Below are 27,106 nucleotides of genomic sequence, written 5' to 3'. Positions count from 1 at the left end.
TTTGAAGGGATTTTTTAAAATTATTATTCTCATCGGTCTTAGTACCCATTCTTTCATTGTAAAGTGATTAATATCTTCATTTAAAAAAAAATTCATTCTGGATATGTGTGAATTAGGAATGTATATGCATGTATAGAAACCTATTTCAAATACTTTGTAAGCGTTAAGATGTTTTATTTTTTGCATAAAAAACGGCGCGTCGTATGAAAAAAAGGTAAATTTTTTGTCAAAAATTGAACGAGGAATTCCAAAATGATTTTTTATTTGAAACAACATTAAATCGTCAGTTTGTTAGAAAAAATACAACACCTCGTTTCTCGGAAACAAAACATTTGCGGACATACGTTTATAGAACAAACTGTCACTATTTTTTCACGTAGTATCCCTCAAAGTTCGTCGCAATTATTTAGAAACACCCTGTATCCTTTCTAATTTCCACAGTTTTCAGTGTATTCCTTCACTCAACCGTTCTCTTCAGTTCTTTCTGTTTTTCCAGGCTCCTTCCTGCAGATTTCTTCTTTCCATTGCTTCGTCCACTTCAGCTCTGAAAGATCTTCGGATCTGCCTTTCTTTCTTCTTCCTATCGGGCTCCACTCTGTTATTCTGTTGATCCAACGTTTTTTGTCTGCTTTTCTTCCTGTCCGTACCAGGTTAATTCCTTCTGTTCTATGTAGTCTATTATATCTGAGTTCATTTCCATTCTTTTCTTAATCTCTTTGTTATTTTTATTCTCTCTTTTTGTTGCTCTTAGCTTTAGCTGTTACTCGCAGCTTTTCCTTAGGAATTCCATCTCTGTTGCTCTTATTTTGTTTTTGGTTTTCTTATTTGTTATACAATTTTCACACCCATAAGTCAGGATACTTCTTGTCATGGTGTGATAAATTCTACTTTTTATTTTTATACTGATGTTCTTGTCCAACAATACTGGATTAATTTTCAAAATTTTCATATGCAGTGTCTTATTTGTCCTAGTCTGTTTTATATTATCTTCTTCAGTTGTTCCTTTGTTTGATATTATGAAACCTAAATACTTGTTCTTGTCTGTTCCTTTGATTTGTTTACCTTCGTCTATTTCCAGCCTATTCTTTTGTTACTGGTATACCCCTTCCTTCGCACTTTCTTCTCCATGGTTTCAGGTTTTTTTCCAGAAATATTTAAAATAGGATAGGGGATATGGAATAGCCCTGTAGCAGTCCATTTTTTGTCTTAAATGGACTTCATATTCTATTGCCCGTTTTGATAGCTACTTTGTTCTTCGTGTACTTCTTCTTTTAAGTTCGAGATCTTTCATTGTTTCCCATAACCTTAGTTCTACTAGGTATCAAGGCATAGGCCTACCCATTATATAATAAAACAATGAATGATTTTCAGTTGAATTTAGATGCTTGTAGAGGCCAAGGATATGGCAACGGCTCTAACATGAAGTGAAGAAATAAAGGTGTACAAGTTCGTGTTTGCAAAGAATATCCTCCTTATTTTTTATGCTATATGGATCCCACTCCCTCAATTTAGTCATTGGGAATGTAAATTGTGCGCTTGCAGTCACAATCAACATCTTTTTTTGGTATTGTAAAAGTACAACGTTATACATTTTTTCTGCTTATTGGCAATGCGCATCTTTTATCTCGCTCCTTCGCTGCTTGAATTTCAAATGCGCTCGTTATGCTACGCCATATGTTGCATCAGCTATAAATAATCTGACTATTTGTACTATTTTTTGATTATACAGTGCTAGTCAAAAGTCCGTACCCCCCTCGTATCTTTTGAACGGTTATACTTATAATAGTGAAATTTGGAGGGAGGAAATAAACGGACGTACGCTTCTTAACTAGTCATGACAGGTGACGTAATAGTGACAGATGACTTTACAGCGCCACTGTGACAGACCATTTTAAATAGGACCTTATGGCAAGTGACACCTCATTTGAAAGGTATTGATAATACCTATTCAGTCATACTAATTTTTTTGGGTTTAATTTGATTTTGATTTTGGTGAATAAATGAAATAAATATAACTTTGTAGTTTCGCATTTAATTATTAAAAATTCAAATGTCCGCCCATGGTTATTTTGTCAAAAAAGTTGACATTTTTCAGCTCTCTAGTAGTTTTTACGTCAACGTCAACCTTTTTGACAAGTAACCATAGGCGGAGGTTTGAATTTTTATTAATTAAATGCGAAACTACAATTTTATATTATTTCATTTATTCATACAAATGAGTTTAAACTCAAACAAAATTAGTATAGCTGAATGGGTATTTTCAATACCTATCAAACGAGGTATCGCTTACCATAGGGTACCATTTAAAATTATCTGTCACAGTGGCGCTGTAAAGTCATCTGTCACTTTTACGTCACCTGTCATGACTAGTTAAGAAGCATACGTCAGTTCATTTCCTTCCTCCAAATTTCACTATTATAAGTATAACCGTTCAAAAGTTACGAGGGGGGGTACGGACTTTTGACTAGCACTGTATATTGTTACATAGTTCTTTATAATGAAATTTTGATTTTTTGCCTTTTTTTACTTTTTTTATATTTGCAGTATGAAATTTGCAGTATAATATTTCGTATGAAAGGGCGCCAAATTATGTTTTGCCCGGGGCGCTCAAAACCCTAGAACCGGCCCTGGATGTGTGCTTTTACCCTGGGAGTGAGTTTCATCCCTTCTCGGGGGTGAAAAATATATGTTCAAAAAATTTCGGATGTGGACAAACTGACTAATTCTAAGTAATTTTTATTCTATAGCGTTTTTTCACTAAGTTAATACCTTTCGAGTTATGTGCAAGTGAATATTATTCATTTTTTAGTAAAAAACCACGTTTTTAGACAGTTTCTCGCAAATAACTCAAAAAGGAAGTATTTTATCAAAAAAAACATTTCTTAGTAAAAATATAGCTTATAAAAAAGTGACAAAAATAGTGTGTATGTATATCAAGTCTGTAGACAAAGAAGAAGCTGAGTTGTAGAAAATGAAAAATAGGCTCTTATTCGTCAAATTCCAAATCCAATATTTCAACGTAAAATCTCCAAAAAATGAAACACTTTTCGGGAAAAACTCCTCATATTATTAAAGTGTTTAATTTTTGGAAAATTTAATTAAGATGTTTCTAGTAATCTGCCCATACTTGAATACATGTATTCATTATCCTCTATTATTACCTACTCTGGTGTTGGGGCTCCTGCTACATTAGCTTACCTAACTGAAATTTTATTTTGGCTTTTCACTAAAAAGGCATATTGTACTTTTTTACTTTTATTATAAGACACACGTACAATTTAGTCCATGTGGTGAGACCACTCCCGTCTGAAAAAATTTCTGATTCGGTTTCTTTGTGGATTCCTATTTAAAAATGTCCCCTTTAAACAAATCTGAAGGGTGCCGGCGGAATTTTTGGGCAGTAATTGTTTAAACAAATACAAAAGATCACGTTTTTTGCTCTGAAATATATATTTTTAGGTTTTTTGGGTCATTCTAAACAAGATAGGTATCTTGTAATTTTTCTCAAAAATTGATAGTTTTCGAGTTATAAGCAATTTAAAATCTGAAAAATGCGAAAATTCGCATTTTTGAGGCTTAAAAACTCATATTTAAATTAGTATTTTTGAGGTTGCCAGGTACTTAATTTGAACGTTAAACATTCAGCTTTAAGATTCTGAAGAGTGATCGCGTCTAACTTTAATTTATACCGTTGTTTTTTAATTGTTAAATATGCATATTTATCCGATTTTCTTGACGGTGCGGCGAGCTCTATTTCAAAAATCTCCTATTTTCCTCCGAAAAATATGTTTTCTAGATTCTTTGGGATATTCTAAATAAAATTTCGAAAATACGTTTCGAAAGTACAGTTTCGAAAATACGTATAGCCCTGATGATCGCCAACCTTCGGAACGAAGATGGCACTTGAAGAAGAAGAAGAAATAAAATAAGTTTCTTGACATTTTTCTCAAAAGTTAATTGTTTTAAAGTTATAAGCGATTTAAAATCCGAAAAATGACAAAAAAACGTATTTTCGGTTTTTAAATCGCTTATAACTTTTAAACTATTAACTTTTGAGAAAAATGTCAAGAAACTTTTTTTATTTAGAATGTCCCAAAAAATCTTTAAAAAATATTTTTCGGAAGAATATAGGAGATTTTTGGAATAGTGCGCGCCGCACCGGCAAAAAATCGGATAGACATCATAATTTAACAACTAAAAAACAACGATTTAAATTAAGGTTAGACGCGATCACTCTTCAGAATCTTGAAGCTGAATGTTTAAACTTCAATTTAAGTATATGGCAATTTCAAAAATACTAATTTAAATATGAGTTTTTAAGCCTCGAAAATGCGCATTTTCGCATTTTTCAGATTTTAAATCGCTTATACCTCGAAAACTCAATTTTTGAGAAAATTTACAAGATACCTTTCTTGTTAAAAATGACCCACGAAACTTAAAAATATATGTTATGGAGGAAAGGAACGTGATCTTTTGTATTTGTTTAAAAAAATTGTTTAAACAATTTCTGCCCAAAAATTCCGCCCGGCACCCGTCATATTTGTTTAAAGGGGACATTTTTGAATCTTCTTCTTAGGGTGCCTGTCCGCTCCGAACGTTGGCGATAATTCTGGCTATGATGACTCTGTTAGTTGCTATACGGAATAGTTGTGTTGAGGTCTTTCTATACCATGCTCTCAGGTTAGCAAGCCAGGATATTCTTCTTCGTCCTGGAGCCCTTTTTCCTTCAATTTTACCTTGTAAAATGCACTGAAGCCCTTGATTTCTCATTGATCTGCCTTGATCTGTATCTGCCTTGATTTCTCATTATATGCCCCAAGTACTGCAGCTTACGGCCCTTCACGATGTTGACTAAATCTGCGGTTGTGTTCATCCTCCGTAGTACTTCTTCATTGGTGACTTTGTCTGTCCATGGTATCTTCAGGATCCTTCTGTACAACCATAGCTCAAAAGCCTGAAGTTTCGATAGAGTTTCCGCCTTCAATGTCCACGTTTGTACTCCGTATAGAAGCACTGAGTACACGTAACATTTAAGGAGCCTTATTTTTGTTTTTAAAGTGATGTCATGGCTCTTGAACACAGAGCTCATAGTCAACTCATAGTCAAGAATGCACTCTTTGCCGTTCCGATGCGACATTTAATCTCTTGAGTATTGTCCCACGACTCATTGATTATAGTTCCCAAATAGTTGTATGGTGAGACACGTTCAATTCTCATTTGGTTCACATACAGATTTACTCCAGTTATGTTTTGATTGCTGATGATCATTAGCTTGGTTTTGCTGGTGTTTATGTCTAGTCCAGATGTTCTATTGGTTTCAGTTATTTTATCCATTAAGTTTTGCAGCCCTTCTATGGTATTGGAAAACACTATTGTATCATCTGCATATCGCAGGTTACTGAGCTTGACTCCATTTATTGAGATGCCTTCATCAATATCTTTTAGAGCCTCTTCAAAAATGTGCTCTGAGTACAGATTGAATATCAGCGGTGAAATTATGCATCCCTGTCTCACTCCCCTTAAGATTTTGACCTGATCTGTATATTCTCCATCTATTCGGAGCACTGCTGATTGATTCCAATACAGGTTAGCTATTATTTTTAGGTCTCTTCCGTCAATCCCTGTCCTCTTCAGCACTTCCATCATTTGTTCATGTCGGACTCTATCGAAAGCCTTTTTGTAGTCAATCAGGCATGCAAAAACATCACAGCTGACATCTCTACATTTCTGAAACAACACCTGCACGCTAAATAAAGCCTCCCTCGTACCAACGGCGTTCACAAATCCAAACTGATTGGGCGCAATTTGTTCTTCGCATTTTCGGTAAATTCTATTATGGATGACTTTTAAAAACAGCTTGAGAAGATGGCTCATTAGGCTTATGGTCCTATAGTATTCACAAACTTTTGCTCCTGGTTTTTTGGGCAACGGTACAAACTCAGATTTGAGCCACTCTGCTGGTATTTTTCCTGCCTTGTATGTCACTAAATATTTCAGCTATTATTTTTATTTGTGCTCCATCTAATAACTTTAGCAGTTCTGCAGGTATTTCATCAAGTCCCGGTGCCTTTCCATCCTTCATTTGTCTGATGGCTGTGGTTACTTCTTCTGGTAGAATTTCGGGACCTGAATTATCTTCAATGGTGGGTTCTTTTCCTGTTCTAAGGTCGTGGAAAAGTTTCCCCAAGTATTCTTCCCATACTTTTTTTTATCTTCTTTGGTTATGGCAAGATTGCCTTCATCATCTGTTATTTTTCCGCTGCTGCGCTTTCGGAACTTTCCAGCTATTTCCTTCACCTTTAAATGGACATTGAAATTGTCATATCGACTTTGATACATTGACATTGTTCTGTTTTTTGTTTTTTTTTTGCTTCTCTTATCTTCTGACGATGGTATGTATTCTTTTATATTCCTTGAGATTTTCTTTGTTCTTTTTTCTCTGATCCATAAGCTCGAGTATTTCATCGGTCATCCATGATTTCCGTTTCTCTCTATCTTTCTTCAGGTGTTGTTCTTTTATTTCTCTCACTGTTTCTTGTATGATTGTTAGACTTTCATCTATAGTTCCTTCATTTTTGCATTTTAGCATCTTTGTATTGAGGTTTTCACTCACCCTCAGTGGAACATTGGGATCTTTCAGTTTTCTAATATCATACCTCTTCATCGACTTACTTGTAACCCTCTTCATTCTAACTTTGAAATTACCTACAACTGGTACATGATCAGAATTTATGTCTGCCCCCGGATATGTTTTGACATATGTACAGCTGTTCCTATACCTCTTATTTAGTAGTATGTAATCAATCTGATTTCTCACAATCCTTCCCACAGAATCCTGTGGAGATTTCCAGGTGTACAGTTTCCTTGGGTGTAACTTAAACCAGGTGTTCGTTATTACTAATTGATTTGCTTCCGCAAAAATTTCCAATGTATCTCCCCGATCGTTCCGGTTTCCTAGTCCAAATGGTCCAACTGCAGATGATGTTTTGCTAGCCCCAACTTTGGCATTGAAGTCACCCATGACAATTGTTAGGTCTTGCTTTTTCAACCTTTTCACGACTTCATCAATGCTACGGTATAGTTCTTCTACCTCTTCTTCTGTTCCTTCTATTGTAGGTGCATACACTTGAATTATATTGATGTCGATTGGTCTTGCTTTCAGTTGTATGAGCATAACTCTTGCTGGGACTGGGATGAAGTTGTCAACAGATTTTGCAACTTCTTTTGTCAATATAATACCGACACCTAATTCATGTTTGCCGTTATCTGTTCCAGAGTAGTACACGCGGTGTTCTCCGATATTTGCGGTTCCTGAGCCTGGCCAACGCATCTCGCTTATTCCTAGAATATTTAATTTAATGTGTCGCATTTCTTGGATTGCATTCTGGATTTTACCTTCCTGTGCCATGGTTTTCACGTTCCATGTGCCTATTCTCATGTTTTCTTTGCATTTTAATCTATTTGTTATACTTGTAACTGCTCCTCCCGGAGATCCGATTGAGGAGCTTACTCCGGAATTGAATTTCGCTGCAAGCATAGCCATTTGATTCTACTAGGACTTATCCAATCCGGATCTTTAATGAGGTGTCTTGTCCCAATCTTTCTTCCTCATCTCTATGCCGTTGACCGCTTCCGCGGTTCTTCCGCCTTTGAAGCTAGTTTCCCAGCTCCAGGACAAAGGGGTGCCCTACCGTTTACTCGCTCCTCCACCCGAAGCTGTTGGCCAGTAAACGGGGATTGCTTATTCCGGCAATCACTCGGTCCCTAACTGCGTCAGCCATCAAAAGTTAATGTTGCCCACCTTCTACCACGTGGAGGTGCAGATTTGGATTTTTGAGTAGGAATCCACAAAGAAACCGAATCAGAAATTTTTCCAGACGGGAGCGGTCTCACCACATGGACTAATTAGCCCAAGTCAAATTTCGAACTACATTACGAACAGCGTAAGCAATACTACTAATTCAATTGAAAAATGAACTGTATATTCACTTTTTTCGCTTTTATGAGACTTGCATTATTTATACAAGGTCAGAAACTGTAAATACGTTGAGTCCGCGAGTCTTTACCCGTGCGTCATTAATACCTGGAGAAATAAAACACATACTTTTTATCTAGCATCATTCTCTTCCACGCATGAAACTCATGACAAACCAGCTGCCGTTTGTTATTAATTAAAAACCCATGTTATTTTTATGACCCATCTAGACTAAGTGCATTGAAAAGAGATAGGTACAAAAAAAGACGATTCGGTATGTTTTCATATTTTAAGCACAATTTGTTTGACGTTTCTGCTTTGTTTACATTTGTGGCTGTCAGTCAGTTGAATTTTTTGCGGTTTTTGTCGAATTTTTGCGTTTTGAAGTTTCTTTATATTACACCAACAGTTGTTTTCACAACTAATTTTATATTGGGCTCTGAAATTTTAAGGTAAATAATTATATTTTGGCAATTAATATTTAAAAGATACAAAGCTAACGTCATTCACACAGTAAAGAAATGATTGTGTTTAGATTTCCGTCAAAGTGAATAAAATAACAAAAATATAATATGGTATTGAATTATTTTATAAATTGTTTATTTATTTATTAATCAATAATAATAAAAGAATTTATTAAGCTACTTCAAATGTAGCTGTAATTCTGCACAAAAATTTTGAAGCAAAACTTACATTTGACATTCTATATATTTGATAACGTCAAATTTTATAATAAAACCCCTAATCGGAACAGTAGCCACTTTCTGTCAGTTGTTGCGTGAAATAGATTTCCGACTTATTTCGTATGCTTTAAATGATGACGCACGGGTAAAGACTCGCGGTTTCAACTGTATCTATTGTATTGCGATAACATTTACATTCTCTTGTTTACCAATTGCATTTCTAAATTCTCTTGTTTTTATTTTAGAATGTATTCAAGAGGAGAACTCATTGCAATTTATGGAAACAATATCTGTACATACAAGTAATAAAGAGCGACGTGCAAGTCAACTTGACGTGGAAAAGGAAATAAAGTGTGAAATTTGTTTTAAACAGTTTATTGCAGAAAGTAGTTTAAAAAAACATTCGAGAGTGCACACTGGAGAAACACCGTACAAGTGTGAAATGTGTTGTAAACAGTTTAATAGAGAAGATAATTTGAAAACACATTTGAGAGTGCACACTGGAGAGAAACCCTACAAGTGTAAAATTTGTTTTAAGCAGTATACTCAGGCAACTAATTTGACAAAACATTTGAGAGTGCACACAGGAGAAAAACCTTATAAGTGCGAAATTTGTTCTAAACGGTTTGCACGAAAAGATCATTTAACTGAACACAGACATGTTCACACTGGAAAAAAACCATACAAGTGTGAAATTTGTTTTAAGCAATTTGCTCAGGCAAATCATTTGAAAACACATTTGAGAGTGCACACTGGAGAGAAACCCTACAAATGTAAAATTTGTTTTCAGCAGTTTACTAAAGCAAGTAGTTTAAAGGTACATTTGAGACTTCACACTGAAGAGAAACCTTACAAGTGTGAAATTTGTTTTCAGCAATTTACTCAGGCAAATCCTTTGAAAACACATTTGAGAGTGCACACTGGAGAGAAACCCTACAAGTGTAAAATTTGTTTTAAGCAGTATACTCAGGCAACTAATTTGAAAAAAAATTTGAGAGTGCACACAGGAGAAAAACCTTATAAGTGCTAAATTTGTTCTAAACGGTTTGCACGAAAAGATCATTTAACTGAACACAGGCATGTACACACTGGAAAAAACCATACAAGTGTGAAATTTGTTTTAAGCAATTTGCTCAGGCAAATCATTTGAAAGCACATTTGAGAGTGCACACTGGAGAGAAACCCTACAAATGTAAAATTTGTTTTCAGCAGTTTACTATAGCAAGTAGTTTTCCCCACAAGTGTAAAATTTGTTTTAAGCAGTATACTCAGGCAACTAATTTGAAAAACATTTGAGAGTGCACACAGGAGAAAAACCTTATAAGTGCTAAATTTGTTCTAAACGGTTTGCACGAAAAGATCATTTAACTGAACACATACATGTTCACACTGGAAAAAACCATACAAGTGTGAAATTTGTTTTAAGCAATTTGCTCAGGCAAATCATTTGAAAGCACATTTGAGAGTGCACACTGGAGAGAAACCCTACAAGTGTAAAATTTGTTTTAAGCAGTTTACTCAGGCAAATCATTTGAAAACGCATTTGAGAGTTCACACTGGAGAAACATCTTACAAGTGCGAAATTTGTTCTAAACAGTTTGCACGAAAAGATCATTTAACTGAACACATACATGTTCACACTGGAGAAAAACTACAAGTTTGACAAGAAAAACTATACAACTATGAAATTTGTTTTAAGCAATTTGCTCACCCAGTTAATAAATGCCATAAGCGATTTCACACTGGAGAGAAACCATATAGGTGTAAAATTTGTTTTCAGCAATTTACTCACCCAGTTAATAAACAGCATAAGCGATTGCACACTGGAGAGAAACCTTACAAGTATGAAATTTGTTGTAAACAGTTTAATAGAGCAGATACTTTGAAAGCACATTTGACATTGACTGGAGAGAAACCTTACAAGTGTGAAATTTGTTTTAAGCAGTTTTCTCGAACAGGCTATTTGAAAAAGCATTTAAGAGTGCACGCTGGATGAAAAACGTACAAGTGTGAAATTAGTTTTTGTTAGAATATACAATATTAAAAGTAGATATTATTCTATAGTTGTACATACTCTATGTATTGACAGTATCGACAGTCTAGAAGTTGTAATGTAATGTCAAAAAAATAAGAAAATATAATGTCAGTTATGTTCAAGTAAAATGTTTTCCTATTGTCCTGTAATTGAGTGAATTATAATCGTTGTTGGTCATTTAGTCAGCTCACCTAACTCAATTTATAACAGGTTATGGGCCCAGCACGCTTCCACTGCGTTTGTACCTATTGTACCATTGTAGAGTGTGCTCGTTCCATGTTAAACCCATGCAAGTTGTATCCTTAGGCTTTTTAAACATCTTATTTATTTTATATAATAATTAAATTCAATATCAAATGTCATTTATATTTTATTAATACACAATTTAAAATTTAGTTTGACATTTACGAAGTGTCAAACTCAAATGTAAATAACCTATGTTTTGCTTAACAAATTCAAATTAAAACTAGCCTACTATTGTCTTATTTTAAACCAAGAGGAGTAATTCAAATTTCATGCGATGTAAAGCTTGTTTGTAATTAGTCCAACCTCAGGCAAGTTTACTCCACTGATATCAAATTTTGACACTAATAACATTTATAAAATTTTGGCATTTTAAAGGTTAATTAAGTTATATCAGCGATTTTTTGTATTTTCCGCGTTATTCCTTTAATTTGTAGATTATTAGTATGTTTTATATAAAAAACAGTTGTTTTTAGAACTTTTTAGCGACGTATTAGTACCTATAATATAATATTTATGGATTACCGTCAAAGGCCGATATGTACAACAAAAAAAGAAGATGTAATTGGTGATATTGATAGTGACTTTCTTGGGTGTGAATCTATCTTTTGAGTTTACTCCTCTTGGTTTAAAAACAAAGTATAGCGACGATTTCAGTTGACGTTTAGGCCCGGTACTTTATGTCTCGATTAACAGCCGGTTAGTTAACCGGGGTTTAATCGGGACCTCTTTAGGGTCTCTTGCGTTGTAATAAATGCAATTATAGTTATTATTATACTTATTTATAATTATAATATTACTTGTAATTGCGTTTATTACAACGCAAGAGACCCTAAAGAGGTTCCGATTAAACCCCGGTTAAGTAACCGGCTGTTAATCGAGACAAAGTAGCGGGCCTTAGTGTGTCGGCAGAAAATAAATATTTGAAGAAGGATTGTGACGTCACATTTTAGACTTTGAGGTCGGTTATCTCGAAGATGGTTAGAGATTCGAAATACCGTTTTCAGATTTGTATTCAGAAGACAAAACTACATGAGAATCCATCGGTAAATCGGCTCTAAGTATTGCAGGAGCGGCGACGCACGAAGGAATGAATTGTAGACACTTTTAAACATTTATTTAAGAGCGTAGGCGCAAAATTTCGGGCCAATAGCTTTCATTTTTTTCGAATCCTCAGAAAATTAATAAGCATTTTTGAAAAATTTAAACGCAGCATGAAAGACTACATTATTGCCGAGGGCCGAAAGTCCCTGAAAACTTCTATAATATTTATTTTAATAAGTATTACACGGGTGAAAAAAAAAAGAATGTGTGTAGGTACTTTGTACACACGTAAGAAGTTATACTTCTATTATGATTTCAACGAAATAAATATACTTTGAACAGTTTATTAATATTTTATTTAACTATTAAACTAATTTTAATACTACTTCATAAAAAAATTTATTAAAACAATACCAAAAATAAAAAACACAAACACATTGAAAAATGCCACAAAGAAATGATTTCGGAACAATTGTTGGCAAACATTTTAACTAAATACACTAAGCATCAAAATTAACGCACCACCTTAAAAATGGTACATTTTTTATGTCTCGTATTTCCTAAATCTGTTGTCCGATTTTAGTGATTTTTTTAGCATATTATAGCTTTATTCTTCAAGAATATCGATGTAATAATATTATTGCTAAACAGGTACTTAAGTGTCATTGTATACCAGGTGTAACAATGATAGTGTGTTTTTTCCTCAAAGTTTGGAACACCCTGTGGAATATTCTAGCGTATCTAAAATATTGAAATTAAAACTAAACTGTAGCTTTAGGCTTTCTTAACATTTTGCTTTTTGATTCATTCGCTTATGTGGGATAATAAAAAAGTTAGGTACTTCAACAACTGGCCATATTATTCATCAATGCAGGGTTTTTCTAAATAAGTGCGACAAACTTTAAGAAGTAGCTAATTCTTCATGAAAAAATGATGACTGTTTGCTTTATAAACATATGTCCACAAATGCTTCATTTCCAAGATACGGGATGTTGAATTTTTTCTTACAAACTGAAGATTTATTTATTGCTCTAAAACCGGTTGAGATATGCAAATGAAATTTGGTAAGTTTTAAGAGGTAATTATTGCGCATTTTTTGACATTCAATTAAGAATTTTATATTAACCATTGGCGTGCATGCGGGATGTATCTTAAATGTTTATACCTTAGACGTATTTTTTATTCCATAACACGAAGTTAGCATGTATACGATAAATTGAAAATAGTTAAAAAGCAAAAAACTAATTGCAAGATTATTCTTGTTATTTGTTAGGTTGAATAGGATTAATCAAACAAATCGCACATACAAAATTTGCGTGTTGCAGACAAAGTGATGTTTGACATTTTTTACACTCATGTCTAGATAATCGTCTGATACCAGTTTCTGTGGTGGTTCATCAACTTCTGGTTGAGTTTTCGCCGGCACATGTAGGTCTGAATTTCTTTAGCCTTTCCTGTAAATCAAATTGATCTCAACTACTAATTTGACCTCTTCTAGGCAAATGTTCTAATACAAATATGTACAAATACTAATTTGACCTCTTCTAGGCAAATGTTCTAATACAATGAAAAATGAAAAATTACCTATGAACGATCATATCAATCACTTATTTTGTATTTGCTGTATTTTTCTATAAATAACAAACAACAAACGTTTGTTATCGAAAAAAACAGCAAATACAAAATAAGTGATTGATGTGATCGTTTATGGGTAATATTTCATTTTTCCCACTGTATGTAAACACGCATAATAATAACGATATTACTATAGGTACTCACAATTTACACAAAACACAATATTTGCAATTGCTAGAATATTAAGTAATCGGGCGTGGTGTATCTAAGAGATCAAAATGTCTGCCACCTGCTTATCTGACCATTTTACACAAACTGTCTCGGACGTATCGTTCGTGCGTGGTGGTGTGAACAGAGCTTAGCTTCGAATACTACGATTACGAGGTCTTTTCTAAGTATACTAACGTACCTACCCCATATTGTTTTGTCTGGGTAAGTTGAGCATCCGACTGTATGTAAACACGCATAATAATAACGATATTACTATACTCACAATTTACACAAAACACAATATTTGCAATTGCTAGAATATTAAGTAATCGGGCGTGGTGTATCTAACAGATCAAAATGTCTGCCACCTGTTATCTGACCATTTTACACAAACTGTCTCGGACGTATCGTTTGTGCGTGGTGGTGTGAACAGCGCTTAGCTTCGAATACTACGATTACGAGGTCTTTTCTAAGTATACTAACGTACCTACCCCATATTGTTTTGTCTGGGTAAGTTGAGCATTCGTTTAATCTATTGAATATTTTTCTTCCTCTTTTATAGACGTAATTTGATAATTTTTTTATTTTTCTTTTTTATATATTGTTTATTTATAAAACTTGCACTGACTGGCTTTTCGAATTATGAGTAACGAACAGGGGGGTACGTCCCCCCGAGAACGTAGTTTTAGATTCCGCGTTAAATATAAATAACTAGAAAATCTGGTAGAAGGCGGAATTGTATCTTCGCATTTACCCTGTGTAAGCTAGCATCAGGTGATGAAAAACTTAACACTTGTTAGAATGATTTATTGAAATAAAAAAGAACAACTTCAAAAATGAACTGATTATTTTAAGTGCAGTCCGGTTATACAAACAAAATATAATTACAATTAAATAAACGGATACAACGACGATATAAAAAAAATTCCGGTAGTTTCGAGTAGTTTTAGTTCTTATGTGTATTGTGTGAATATTACGAATGTCTAATAGTCTAGTCTAATATGATCTCGTTTAATATGGTTCGACTTTTTGACCATGAATTCCCAGCAAACAGACCGACGTGTTAAAGACGTGAATTTTGGGTACATTTGTCACCAATATACGTAAATTGCTTACGTGAATTTCACGTGAAAATTTCGTTGGAATGTCACATTGGAAATTCGTCTTTAAATTACGTGAATAACTCGTCTTCAATAGACGTGCTATTTACCTTAAATAGCAATAAAATGTTTCGGGAAATTCACGTTGCAAACACGTGTTGATTAACATATTTTTAGGGAACGTATATATTAGTTTTCACGTGAAAGATACGTCCTCGGTTCACGTAAATAATTCGACCTTAATTATGATTCACGTAATTATTATCCTCATATAATATGATATAAATAAAACAAGCATAATATAAAGTATTAGCAATGTATTTATTTAGTAGAATTTAGAGACTTTAAAAACATTTATCTTGTAAAATTATTATACAAGATAATGCACCAAAAATGGTACCGACCTAAAGACACATTATAAAATATGCAAACACAACACAGGTCAATTTTTATTTCGAGGACACTTCTTGTTTTTTCTAATTGCACCATCGGCACTTCAACCCTCGAGCAGTGATGTAAACATTAATACGAAAGACATTATTATAAATAAACCCGCCTAAAATAAAACGAGGGAAAGAAAGCACTTCACGTTTCACTTTTTGTTGTGAGAATTGTGAGAAGCTGATAGCTGATTTTAGAGGTTATGATCATCGATTATAAAAATCGATTATTTTTAAATTAAAGTTAAACTGTTCTACTTACTTTAAATTAGTATTACATATTTTCTTTTTGTTTTAAAATTTCTTCTACTATTAACTAATTGGTCTTACTAAAAATCTATTTCAATACCAGAATAATATAAGAAAAATAATCCTATCGAAACGTGTTATTCGATAAATCGATTAATTTAGTTTTCAAACCGACTATGTTAGTCACGTGATGGTATTTAAAGGTGGAGAAAGGCTTGGTAGTACGTCATCACCGCGCGCGATTTGAAAATTAGACTCAACATCATTTTAGCTCCTGTGATATTTTTAAAGAAAAAAATAGTAAAAATAGCTTCAAATCAAGGTTGGATTGAAATAGTTATGCCAAATGATCTTAAAAGCGAAATCATAAAGTTTTGTTTAAATATTGGTATTATTTTCATTACTTTTACGTGAAATACATCTAATTTTTAGGCGTCCATAAAATACAGTGAGTAAAATTCAAGCGATACGTATTTAACCAACACCGTTGTAAAATTTTGTTTTCCAAAATATTTCTCAAAATTTAACCAAAGGAAGTTATTTCTGTTTCGTGATTATTACGTGAAATAAACGTACATTTGCGATTTAGCCGACATTCACAACTATTATAAAAAACATGTACTATATTCATCATTATGATTTTATATTATTCTAATGACAAACATGTATAAAGGAAGCATTAATATATAGGTGAATGATTTGGCACTGAAATACGTTTTTTTCCCGTCATAAATCACCGAGTTACGTATTCGTTGAAATTTGTCGTAAATTTAACGTAATCATCACGTAACTGACAATGGACGTAACCATAAGATGAACGTAAACCGTTATAATTTCGTAAACCGTAATTTGTACATAATTTTATGCAGCGTTCACAATAGACTTAAATTTTACGTAAAGACAGCCGAGTGAGATCAGCTGAGATCATTCAAAGATTTGATAATATATTTTACCTATTTAATTCCTCTAATATTTCTAACCGTAAGCCCTACAATGGGCCTTTTAGTAATTCTGATTACCAGAAAGATTTTTCATTGAGAGTCCGGTCGTAACTTTTCATTTCAGATGACTGCCTCCACAAAACGAGGCTTCAAAAACTTCAAAGGCGCCGACGAGAGTGTAACTAGTGTTTGTTTTTAATACTGTGCTATTGCATTGCGATAGCATTTCCATTCTCTTGTTTACCAATTGTATGTTTAAAGTCTCTTGTTTTTGTTTTAGATTTTATTGAAGAGGAGATTTCTTTGAAAGTTATGGAAACAATATCGGTACGTAAAAGTAATAAAGAGCAACGTGCGAGTCAACCTGATGGGGAAAAGAAATTAAAGTGTAAAATTTGTTTTAAGCAGTTTACTATTGCAAGTAGTTTAAAAAGACATTTGAGGCTTCACACTAAAGAGAAACCTTACAAGTGTGAAATTTGTTTTAAATATTTTTCTCAGGCAAGCACTTTCAAACATCATATGAGAGTGCACACTGGAGAAACACCTTACAGGTGCGAAATTTGTTCTAAACAGTTTGCACGAAAAGATTATTTAACTGAACATTTACATGTTCATACTGGAAAAAAACCATACAAGTGCGAAATTTGTTTTAAGCAATTTGCTCGCCCAGTTAATATACTGCATAAGCGATTACACAGTGGAGAGAAACCGCACGAGTGTGAAATTTGTTTTAAGCTGTTTTCCCATGTAGGCCATTTGAAACAACATATGAGAGTGCACACTGGAGAGAAACCTTACAAGTGTGAAATTTGTTTTAAACAATTTTCGATGGCAAGTAATTTGAAAAAACATATTAATATGAGGTCACACATTGGAGAAATTCAGTGTAAAATTTGTTTTAAGCAGTGTATTACTGCTAGTGCTTTGAAAAAACATGTGAGATCACATTCTGGAGAAAAACCTTATAAGTGTGAAATTTGTTCTAAGCAATTTGCTCAGGCAATTAATTTAAAATCACATTTGAGAATGCACACTGGAGAGAAACCTTACAAGTGTGAAATTTGTTTAAAACCATTTTCAATGGCAAGTACTTTCAAAAAACATATTATTATGAGATCACACATTGGAGAAAATCAGTGTAAAATTTGTTTTAAACATTTTACTCAGGTAAATGATTTGAGAACACATTTGAGAGTGCACACTGGAGAGAAACCGTATAAGTGTGAAATTTGTTTAAAACAGTTTACAGCGATAGGTTCTTTAAAACCGCATCTGAGAATGCACACTGGAGAAAATCTTTACAAGTGTGAAATTTGTTTAAAGCAGTGTATTACTGTAAGAGCTTTGAAAGAACATGTGAGATCACATTCTGGAGAAAAACCTTATAAGTGTGAAATTTGTTCTAAGCAATTTGCTCAGGCAATTAATTTAAAATCACATTTGAGAGTGCACACTGGAGAGAAACCTTACAAGTGTGAAATTTGTTTAAAACAGTTTTCTCGATCAAATTATTTTAAAAAGCATTTGAGGATGCACACTGTATGAAAACCTTATGACATTTTCAAATTCAGAAATGCTTCTCCTCCACATGTGGAGGAACACATCCTGCAAATTATAAAGGTTGCCAGGTATGGTACATTCCAGGGGTGGGCAAAGTGCGGGCCGCATTCGGCCCATTGGACATTTTTTTGTGGCCCTCGGAAAAAAGTGAAATATTTTTATTTAAAGAATGATTGTTCCACAAATTTTCAACCTAACGCGGTCAATTATTTGGGTTTCCGATGTGGTATTATAATATCCTATATATAAGTAAGTGAACGCCCGATGATATGGATATTATTATTTGTAGTAGTCATTATTTAAGTAGGTAATGTGAAGGCAGGTCGTTACTGTTATATGTAAACACATTGTTATGGTTAATCGTTGATGGAGGTGATTGTAAATATAATGTATTTGAACCAAGATAGAGAGAAAAGGCAAAGGCCTTTGCTGAACACCTAAGCAACGTCATTAAACCTTACAACATGGACCAAAACGACGAAGATAATAATGAAATCTTAAATTTTCTTGATATACCTTTTCAAATGGATCTTTCAATCAAAAAATTTAAACCTAAAGAAATCCGAATGGTAATCATGAATGAAATGAAGCCAAAAAAGGGCTCCTGGTTATGACCTCGTCACTGGAAAAATCCTGCAAAACGTAACTAAGAAAACAATCATATCAATAACATATATTTAATGCAATACTTACGTATGTACATTTTCCCAATCAGTGGAAAGTAGCAGAGATCATAATGTTACAAAAACCAGGAAAAGACCCCAAAGAACTGAACTCATATAGACCCATTAGTCTCTTACCTATAATATCTAAGCTATTTGAAAAAATGTTTCTACGTCGATTAGAACCAATAATAGAAGAAACAAGACTAATTCCAAAACACCAATTTGGTTTTCGTAGCAAACATGGAACAATAGAACAAACATCGTATAGTCAAACAAATCAGCAATGATTTAGAAAACAAGAGGTACTGCAGTGCAGCTTTTCTAGATATCAGCTAAGCATTCGACAAAGTGTGGCATACAGGACTCCTCCATAAGCTGAAAAAAAATCTTCCGTATCAATATTATTTAATTATTAAATCGTATCTGACAGATCGCTTTTCATTAGTAAAACAACAAGATGCTCCCTCGGAACTATTTAAAATAAAATCCGGTGTCCCACAAGGTAGTGTACTCGATACCTGTTATTTACTGCTGACTTACCTACAACTACATTGACAACAGTCGCAACATTCGCGGATGACACAAGTATTATCGCATCTCACACAGACCCCCAAAGAGCTTCGCATAACTTACAAGCACACTTAAATAAAATAGAAAAATGGTTAAAAAAATGGAAACTTAAAGCTAATGAAACAAAATCGACCCACATGACATTTACCATGCGAAGAGAGAGCTGTCCACCGGTATACATAAACAATTAGTACAAGTAGATACAACCAAATACCTGGGCATACATCTAGATAAAAGACTAACATGGAGAAAGCACATCTTCACCAAAAGAAAGCAACTTGGACTCAAACTTCAACAAATGTACTGGATTCTGGGCAGACATTCAAGAATGTCAATCGAAAATAAATTAGTAGTATACAAAAACTCATATGGACCTATGGCATACAGCTATGGGGCTCAGCCAGCAACTCTACTTGGAAATTATACAACGTTTTCAAAATAAGGCATTAAGAACCATAGTAAACGCTCCATGGTACGTCCCCAACGCAATAATAGAGAGAGACCTGAAAGTTCCCAGCAACAAAGAAGAAATCAGAAAATACAGTGAAAAGTATGAAGAAAGACTTAGTGCGCATCCAAATGATTTCGCGAGTGAATTACTAAACACGGAGGGTGAAGTTCGCAGACTAAAGCGTTATAAACCAACTGGCTTACCAAATAGATTTTAGATAAATTAGAACTATGTATTTTAAGTGTTACTTTATTTTACTAGTAGTACTATCTATACATTTGTTGATAATTTAGAAAGAAAAGTTTTCATTGGAATTCTTACCTACATGTCATAGCCTAAGAAAGTCATAACTTTAACTGATTGTTCCTAACGGAACAGATTGTTAAATAAATTGGAGTAATAAAAAAAAGTAAAGCATATCATTAATCGTCCGCCCTTGACCAAGGCCGGCGCGTGAGGTTGCAATAGTTCATCCTATATATAAGTAAGTGAACGCCCGATGATATGGATATTATTATTTGTAGTAGTCATTATTTAAGTAGGTAATGTGAAGGCAGGTCGTTACTGTTATATGTAAACACATTGTTATGGTTAATCGTTGATGAAGGTGATTGTAAATATAATGTATTTGAACCAAGATAGAGAGTCTTAGCTCCGTATTTATAGTCAGTACTCAAGACTGATCTCGAGATCGGTCTCAGCCAAGACGATCTTACGGCAACGTCGAGCTCAAGACCACGTTCTGTTTTATAAACGAGTCTTCGGCTAATCTCGGCCAAGATTGATCTCGAGGCTGGAAAATTATGGATTTTAAGCAACTTTGACATAGAACACCAACTAAAAACTGTCAATCGTCAAGTTAAATATCTTTGCAATGTTTTTATATTTAATTTGTTTTTTGAAAATACATACATAGATTATTAAAATGTTTTCAGTTAAATAAAGTTTATTTTATTGATTGAAAGTTTACATTTTTATTTTTTCTAAATCTTACATGCTATTTTTTCAAAGGTTAATGACCTCTCATAATTTGTTTCCATTATGAGAAAGGATTTCTTTTCTTTGTGGTAAAGGATTGCATATTAAAGGAAAGTATAAATATATTCTTTGATATTACCCCAGTATAACAGAATACTGTGATATTACTTTATTCTTGGTTGGGAGTAATGGTTTATTTCTTATGAGAGAAAGCAAAGCAAATAAAACTCTGGTACTTCCTAGTATTACCTGCCTTTTTATTAATGGTGTAAGCTTTCTTCTATGTTTATATTCTTCATCTGACTAACAACAAAGAAGAAACCATGAGAGGTGGAACTTGTATAAAATGCAATTACTGTTTTCATGGGAATAAGCCTCAATTTAAGTTTGAAATTAAATTTATTTAATGTTTAAATTCTTAAAGACAGATCACATGCTATAAATTTTTTGTGATGGATATTATTGAGTTAAAGTTGATTTTATGTAATTGAATTAACTATATTTTAATAAAATCGTCCCAGGAATGCAACTCATTGGCGATATTGTTTTAAAGTCATCTACTCTAAAATGTATAAATATATGTCTGAATGAGTCAGATAAAATTAAATTATTAGAAGAATTTTTATCAAGCAACAACAATATTGATATAAAATATTAATCTTACCCAAATAACAGCACAAAAGTAAATATAGCCTATCCATTTCTACTGGACATTAACGCTCCTCCTCCAATTCTACACTTCTATATCATCCAAATCTCCTTACTGCTTCGAACAACTCTTTTCATGGTCTTTCTCTTTTTTTCTCTCCAAAAATAATCTCTTACATGTCGCTCTTACATTCAAGTAATGTTGACCTAGCCACCTGACTTTCCATATCTATTATTTTTTGCCAGTCCTAACTCAGAACTGCCAGCCCCTACCAGTACTATGTCTATTTTCATTTCATCTTTCTTATTCATTGTTTCAAGTGCCACAAGCATACAATGCCACTTAAAATAACTGCTTCATAATACATTTTTGCATTATAGTTGTCCTACATACATTTTTGACTTCAATCATATACCATCGATCTGCTTACTATAGTATTTTTACTACAAAAACGTTATTACGTAGGTCAACATTTTTGACGTAAGAGAACTGTCAAAACATTAGAATGTGACTTTTCATTATTGTGTGTTTATTATAAACATGGCAATAATGAAAAGTCACATTCTAATGTTTTGACAGTTCTCTTACGTCAAAAATTTTGACCTACGTAATAACGTTTTTGTAGTAAAAATACTATAGCTTACTCTTAGTAGTATCTTTTCTATTTCTTTTTCTTCTTCCCATTTATCAATTATTGCCACTCCTAAATACTTGAATTTGTTGATATTTTCAATTTTGTATGCCTTTGTTCCTGTTTTTAGTGTGAAAAATTTATTCTATTTCATCTCTCCACACATTTCAATACACTTAATATTTTATTTTTGTTTCATTTATAGACATGCAATTTTCTTGCTTCACCTCTCAAGTTTCTAAACAACTTCAGCTTTTTTTCTTGTTAAGAGGACTATGTCATCTGCATAAATAATGGTATACAGTGATGAGCGTGCTATTAACTGGAAAAATGACACAAAAGATGGAAACATATAGTACGTTGTGAAATAAAAGGAGATGAAACTATTAGAGGTGTACAATTATCAATAGGAACCTATAAATTTACATTACATTACATAATTTCCCACCTTTAGACCTCTGTGACAGTTGTCATACTCCTCCCACACATCTAAAGGTGACAAACTATGTAATGTAAATTTATAGGTTCCTATAGATAATTTTACATCTCTTTATTTCACAACATATGTTTTCCATTTTTTGCGCTATTTTGCTGATTATTAGAGTGCTCATCAAAGTATTGCTGTTTACACGCCTGGACCTCGGAGGTAATCTACACTATGTCGACATGGTGTTTTTTTATTAGTTGGATTATACACATTGGTTATATATTATCATTAAAATATAGTCATATTGTCTTTCAACTAATTATGGGATATATCAGATTTTTATTAACATCCTAAGTGCTCTAAACTTTGTTGCAAACACATGCTAAATACAGTTGCTCGAAATGACATAGTGTAGTTTACCTCCGAGGTCCAGATGTGTAATTAATTTTATATTTGGTAAGGAAAGGTTTGTCAAATAAATACTTATTTAAGAAGAGGGAAACTCATACTCATTTATTTTAAAATAAAATATAAAAAATACATATTAAGAAATAAAATAAAAAATAATATATCTAACATAATACAGATTCAATAATATTCATAAATTCAATAATCTCAGAATAAATAAACAAATTCCAGTTGAACAAGAGAAAGACAGAAGGTTACTATATATTTATATTCCAAAAATATATGGTGAAAGTAGAGTAGCAGTAGACAGGTAGGTAAAATAAATGATGATAAATTGATAAAGCACTGGAAATAACGATAAAGCACTAGAATCAGGCTAAATAGCATCTAAAATATGAAGACCAGAGAAGATATAATTTTGAACTATACAGGGCATAGGGCATACCACGATCCATATACATTCATCAAAATAGGACCACGTTCTAAGAGGAAGGATGGAAGCATATGAAATATAATTTTGAACTATACAGGGCATACCACGATCCATATACATTCATCAAAATAGGACCACGTTCTAAGAGGAAGGATGGAAGCATATGAAATATAATTTTGAACAATACAGGGCATACCACGATCCATATACATTCATCAAAATAGGACCACGTTCTAAGAGGAAGGATGGAAGCATATGAAATACTTTCCAAAATAAACACACAAATGTCAGCTGGACATATAACGAGAGAAAGACTATAGATTAGATATAAGGAACAAATAGAATAAGACATTGATATTTTAAAAATAAAAAATTGTAAGAACAAATCCTGAAATAGACTGGAATGGAGCTGTATTCCTCAAGAGACCAAAACTCAAACAAAAAGGGTTGTCGAACAATGATCATGATGACATTTTGAGAAATAATACGACAAAAAAATCAAACACAATAAGAGTAGGTATTCAATAATATATTCTCATGCAAAACATTGTTGAAAAAAATGTCACCAAAAATTTAGAGATTGTTCCACATCATTAACATGTCTATTTACCACCAGATCATTATTTACCTAGATTATAAGGTACTGCTGTAGCACATATTATTGCAAGACATGTATATAATTTGGTTTGTAGACCTTGTTGAAGACAAGGAAACTCTCTTTTCCAGGTTCCAAATAGCTTTTCTACATTTCTTGTTCTCACATGAGTACTATGGTAAAAATATCTTATTTTCTTGATCATTACCTAAAAAGATATTTATGTCTATTAAATAATCTACTATTTATTTAGCAATTATCAATAAATACCTGGCTGTAATACTGGGGTAAGTAGATAGTGTCTGCATGCATACCCACTACTGTCATCTATTCCTATTAATAATCCTGGAATTTCACTTCTTTCCATTTCACAATTTCACTCTTAATGCTCTTAGATCAAATATTGAATAACTTGATGACCTTCTTGTTGAACAATACAATAATATACATAATTTCTCTTCTAGTACCTACAAATTCATTTACATCATAAGAGCCTGAATAACATATATTGTATGTCTTTACAGTACCTGTACATTTTTGGAAAGTGGGCTTCCTTATAAAAACTGGTTATATTCCTATAAGTAGCATAAAACCTTTGTTGTTTAAGTTAATGCGCTGATTCGCTGATGAATTTCAATATTGTAATACTCCATTGTATTTTAGATTATATTTTTATCTTGAATATATCGCTTTTGTATACTTCCTGGGCGATTTTCTTCTCCAATATTATCAATAAACTCTAAAAATGCTTTTACTTCTTCATACATTTTTATTGTAATTAGAAAAACAAAAAATATATGTTGGAACTGAATTAAAAATATTCAAAATTCAAACAATAACAAACAAAGTTAGGTTAGAATCGCGGTCTTGAGGAAGGTCGATCGATGACTTGAGATTCGCCTGTCATTTTACACTTCCCAAGACTGCGTCGGGTCTCGAGATCGGTTTATAAAACACAAAGTTGGTTCAAGGTCGGTCTTGAGCATCGACGCTGTCTTGAGACTCGACTATAAATACGGGCCTTAATTAGTTTGGACCTAGAAGACAGTAACATCACACTATTTGCGACATGGCGTTCCTGTAAACTAATTGGAGAATCTTCTGTAAGGAACAAAGATGGCGGCACCAGCTTGGAAGTATAGATGGCAAAAATGGACTAGGACCCAGGAACCGAACCCAGTGAAAAAAAGACACAAGTGTTAAAATGTAAGTAAGAAATTTAGTCTATCTTTATTTAAAATGCTTCCCTCGTTTTTTACATATTATTATTGAACATTGAATATTTATCTTTGCTAATTTTTGAATAATTTATGAAGTATCGATGTTTTTTTTAAGAATATCTATGAATTTTGAAACATAAAGTGATTTTTGGATTGAATATTTTTATCGAAGTTTATTATATATGTTATTATTGAATTTTTATTGAATTTATTTGAAAAATCTCTATCCGATTTCGATTTTTAGTACGGTTATTTTTGAATATTTTATGGAATATCGAATTTTTTCCAAAAATTTCTATCGAATTTTGAGATATGAACTGATTTTGAATATTTTTATCTAACTTTTGCATATGCTATTTTTGAATTTTGAAGTGAATTTGTGTCGAATATGTATACTTTGAATTTTTATTAGCCAGTTGTTTTATTATTGATATTTATTGAGTATATTTAGTACATTTTCATCGATTTTGTGTTAAATTTTGTATGATATGAACCTGAATTAATAATTTTGTGCGATAAATGATATTTTTTGAATAATGATTAGTGATGGCATACGTTGATATAAGAGCTTTAAGACAAACATTGCTATAAGCAAGAGATATATGTTTAACGAACCGACCTGATGAGTCGAGATAAGGAATTTGAAGAAGAATGAAATATTATGAGGCAACTAGAGACAATAAGAAACCCACTGCTCTTGTCAAATTAGGAAGGTACTAAGTGATTTATAGAAGCTTGAAAGCTTATTAGAAACCCACTCTGTGTTTTGAAGGGTACCTATTTTATTCATGATTATTCGTGAATAAACAATGGCCTCAAAGCAAGAGATTGAGGTTATGAAATATGTAGAAAAATTTGAACCGCATAAAATACCTATTTCGTGTTTTGAGTTAACTATACCACCTCAATGGTGCGTACAGATCAGGGCGAAAATTCGGGTTAATATTGGCGGAGAACTAAGACATCCGAGTGAAACCTCTTTCATTAAGGTAAAACGAAGGTATCGGAGCTAGTATATAAAGTGATGATTATGATGTTATATGAAATGATATATGAGATAAATGATATATGATTGTTATATGAAATATGTATATGAAGATGAATTATGTACACTGTAGAAGTGCTATTATATGAAGAAAAATGAATTATTTGAGTTGTAGTACCAGACAAGAAGAAGAAGAGGAAAATATGTAGGAAAATGAAAGAAGAGACATAAAATTTGTCAGAAATCAAATAAGCAGCTAATCATTGAATTATGTCTAAGAATTAAAGTTGTAAATTTTTTTTCTCTAGTAACGTAAATTATAAATAACTTATTTTTAAATGTATATAATGAATTCAGGTTAAATTTTCGCGGAAAATGGAAGTATTTGAATTAAGGATAGACGATGGGTGGAATGCATAAAACGTAGTACCTGCTAATGCTTCAAGTACGTACTACATTTTTGAAGAATTTGCTACACTTACAAAGCATTTGCTTTCCTCCGTAGCATCTGCTACTATTTACCAGATACATAGAAGGATGTACTACGCTTTTGAAGTATTTGCTAGTTTAGTAGAATTTGCTTCAGTTTAGGTGAAGTTGGTGGATGAACGACTTCGGCGTAGGTGTTTTTTGTTAAAAAATGTTTATGAATGTTCGTCGTAGAGAAATCTACAAACCAGGAAGAAGATACAATGACGACATTTATCGTAAAATATTTAGGTAATTATCATGAATCGTGTAGTAATATTCATACAGTGCGCTGGAATAAGTGTTACCCCCCATATTAACTCATTTATTTTTAGTATATAAGCAAAACGCTCAGAGAGGTCAATTTTTAAAATAATTATAATATATTATAGCATCAATGTTTCGAACTTTACGCAATTCCTCTTCAGGTGACAGTCATAACTTTGATTTTTTAAATGGGAAAGTACATCATGTGCCACCCCATTTAAAAGCTTCTGAAATACTGATTACAAAAATGTATAATACTTGGGCAAAATTTCGGTCAAATGCTTTTTAAATGTTTTCATTT

At 32.8% G+C, this 27,106-nt stretch overlaps 1 protein-coding gene and 1 long non-coding RNA gene across 4 annotated transcripts in view; one reads left to right on the top strand and one right to left on the bottom strand.

Annotated features, from left to right (window-relative positions):
• The window catches only part of LOC126881236 (zinc finger protein 239-like), a 65,651-nt gene extending 44,123 nt beyond the window's left edge, over nt 1-21,528 (top strand). For 2 of the 3 annotated variants that reach the window (XM_050645385.1, XM_050645383.1), the window contains one exon: nt 8,904-10,821. In XM_050645385.1, the coding sequence (XP_050501342.1) occupies nt 8,904-9,688 (785 nt within the window). In that variant the 3' untranslated portion in view covers nt 9,689-10,821. Of the gene's footprint in view, nt 1-8,903; nt 10,822-16,775 lie in introns of those variants that run through there. The other variant, XM_050645382.1, reaches the window with a different exon arrangement.
• A 1,376-nt stretch (nt 21,529-22,904) lies between these two features.
• Nucleotides 22,905-25,048, bottom strand: LOC126881245 (uncharacterized). The gene is made up of 3 exons (XR_007696767.1): nt 24,393-25,048; nt 24,136-24,332; nt 22,905-24,073 (listed from the first exon to the last, which is right to left on the bottom strand). It is a non-coding gene; the product is annotated as an uncharacterized LOC126881245 (long non-coding RNA).
• Nucleotides 25,049-27,106: the final 2,058 nt, after the last annotated feature.

Source organism: Diabrotica virgifera, chromosome 3 (genome assembly GCF_917563875.1).
Source record: "Diabrotica virgifera virgifera chromosome 3, PGI_DIABVI_V3a".
NCBI lineage: Eukaryota > Metazoa > Arthropoda > Insecta > Coleoptera > Chrysomelidae > Diabrotica > Diabrotica virgifera.
Note: the sequence above shows the minus strand (reverse complement) of the source record. Positions and strands in the feature narration are given on the sequence as shown.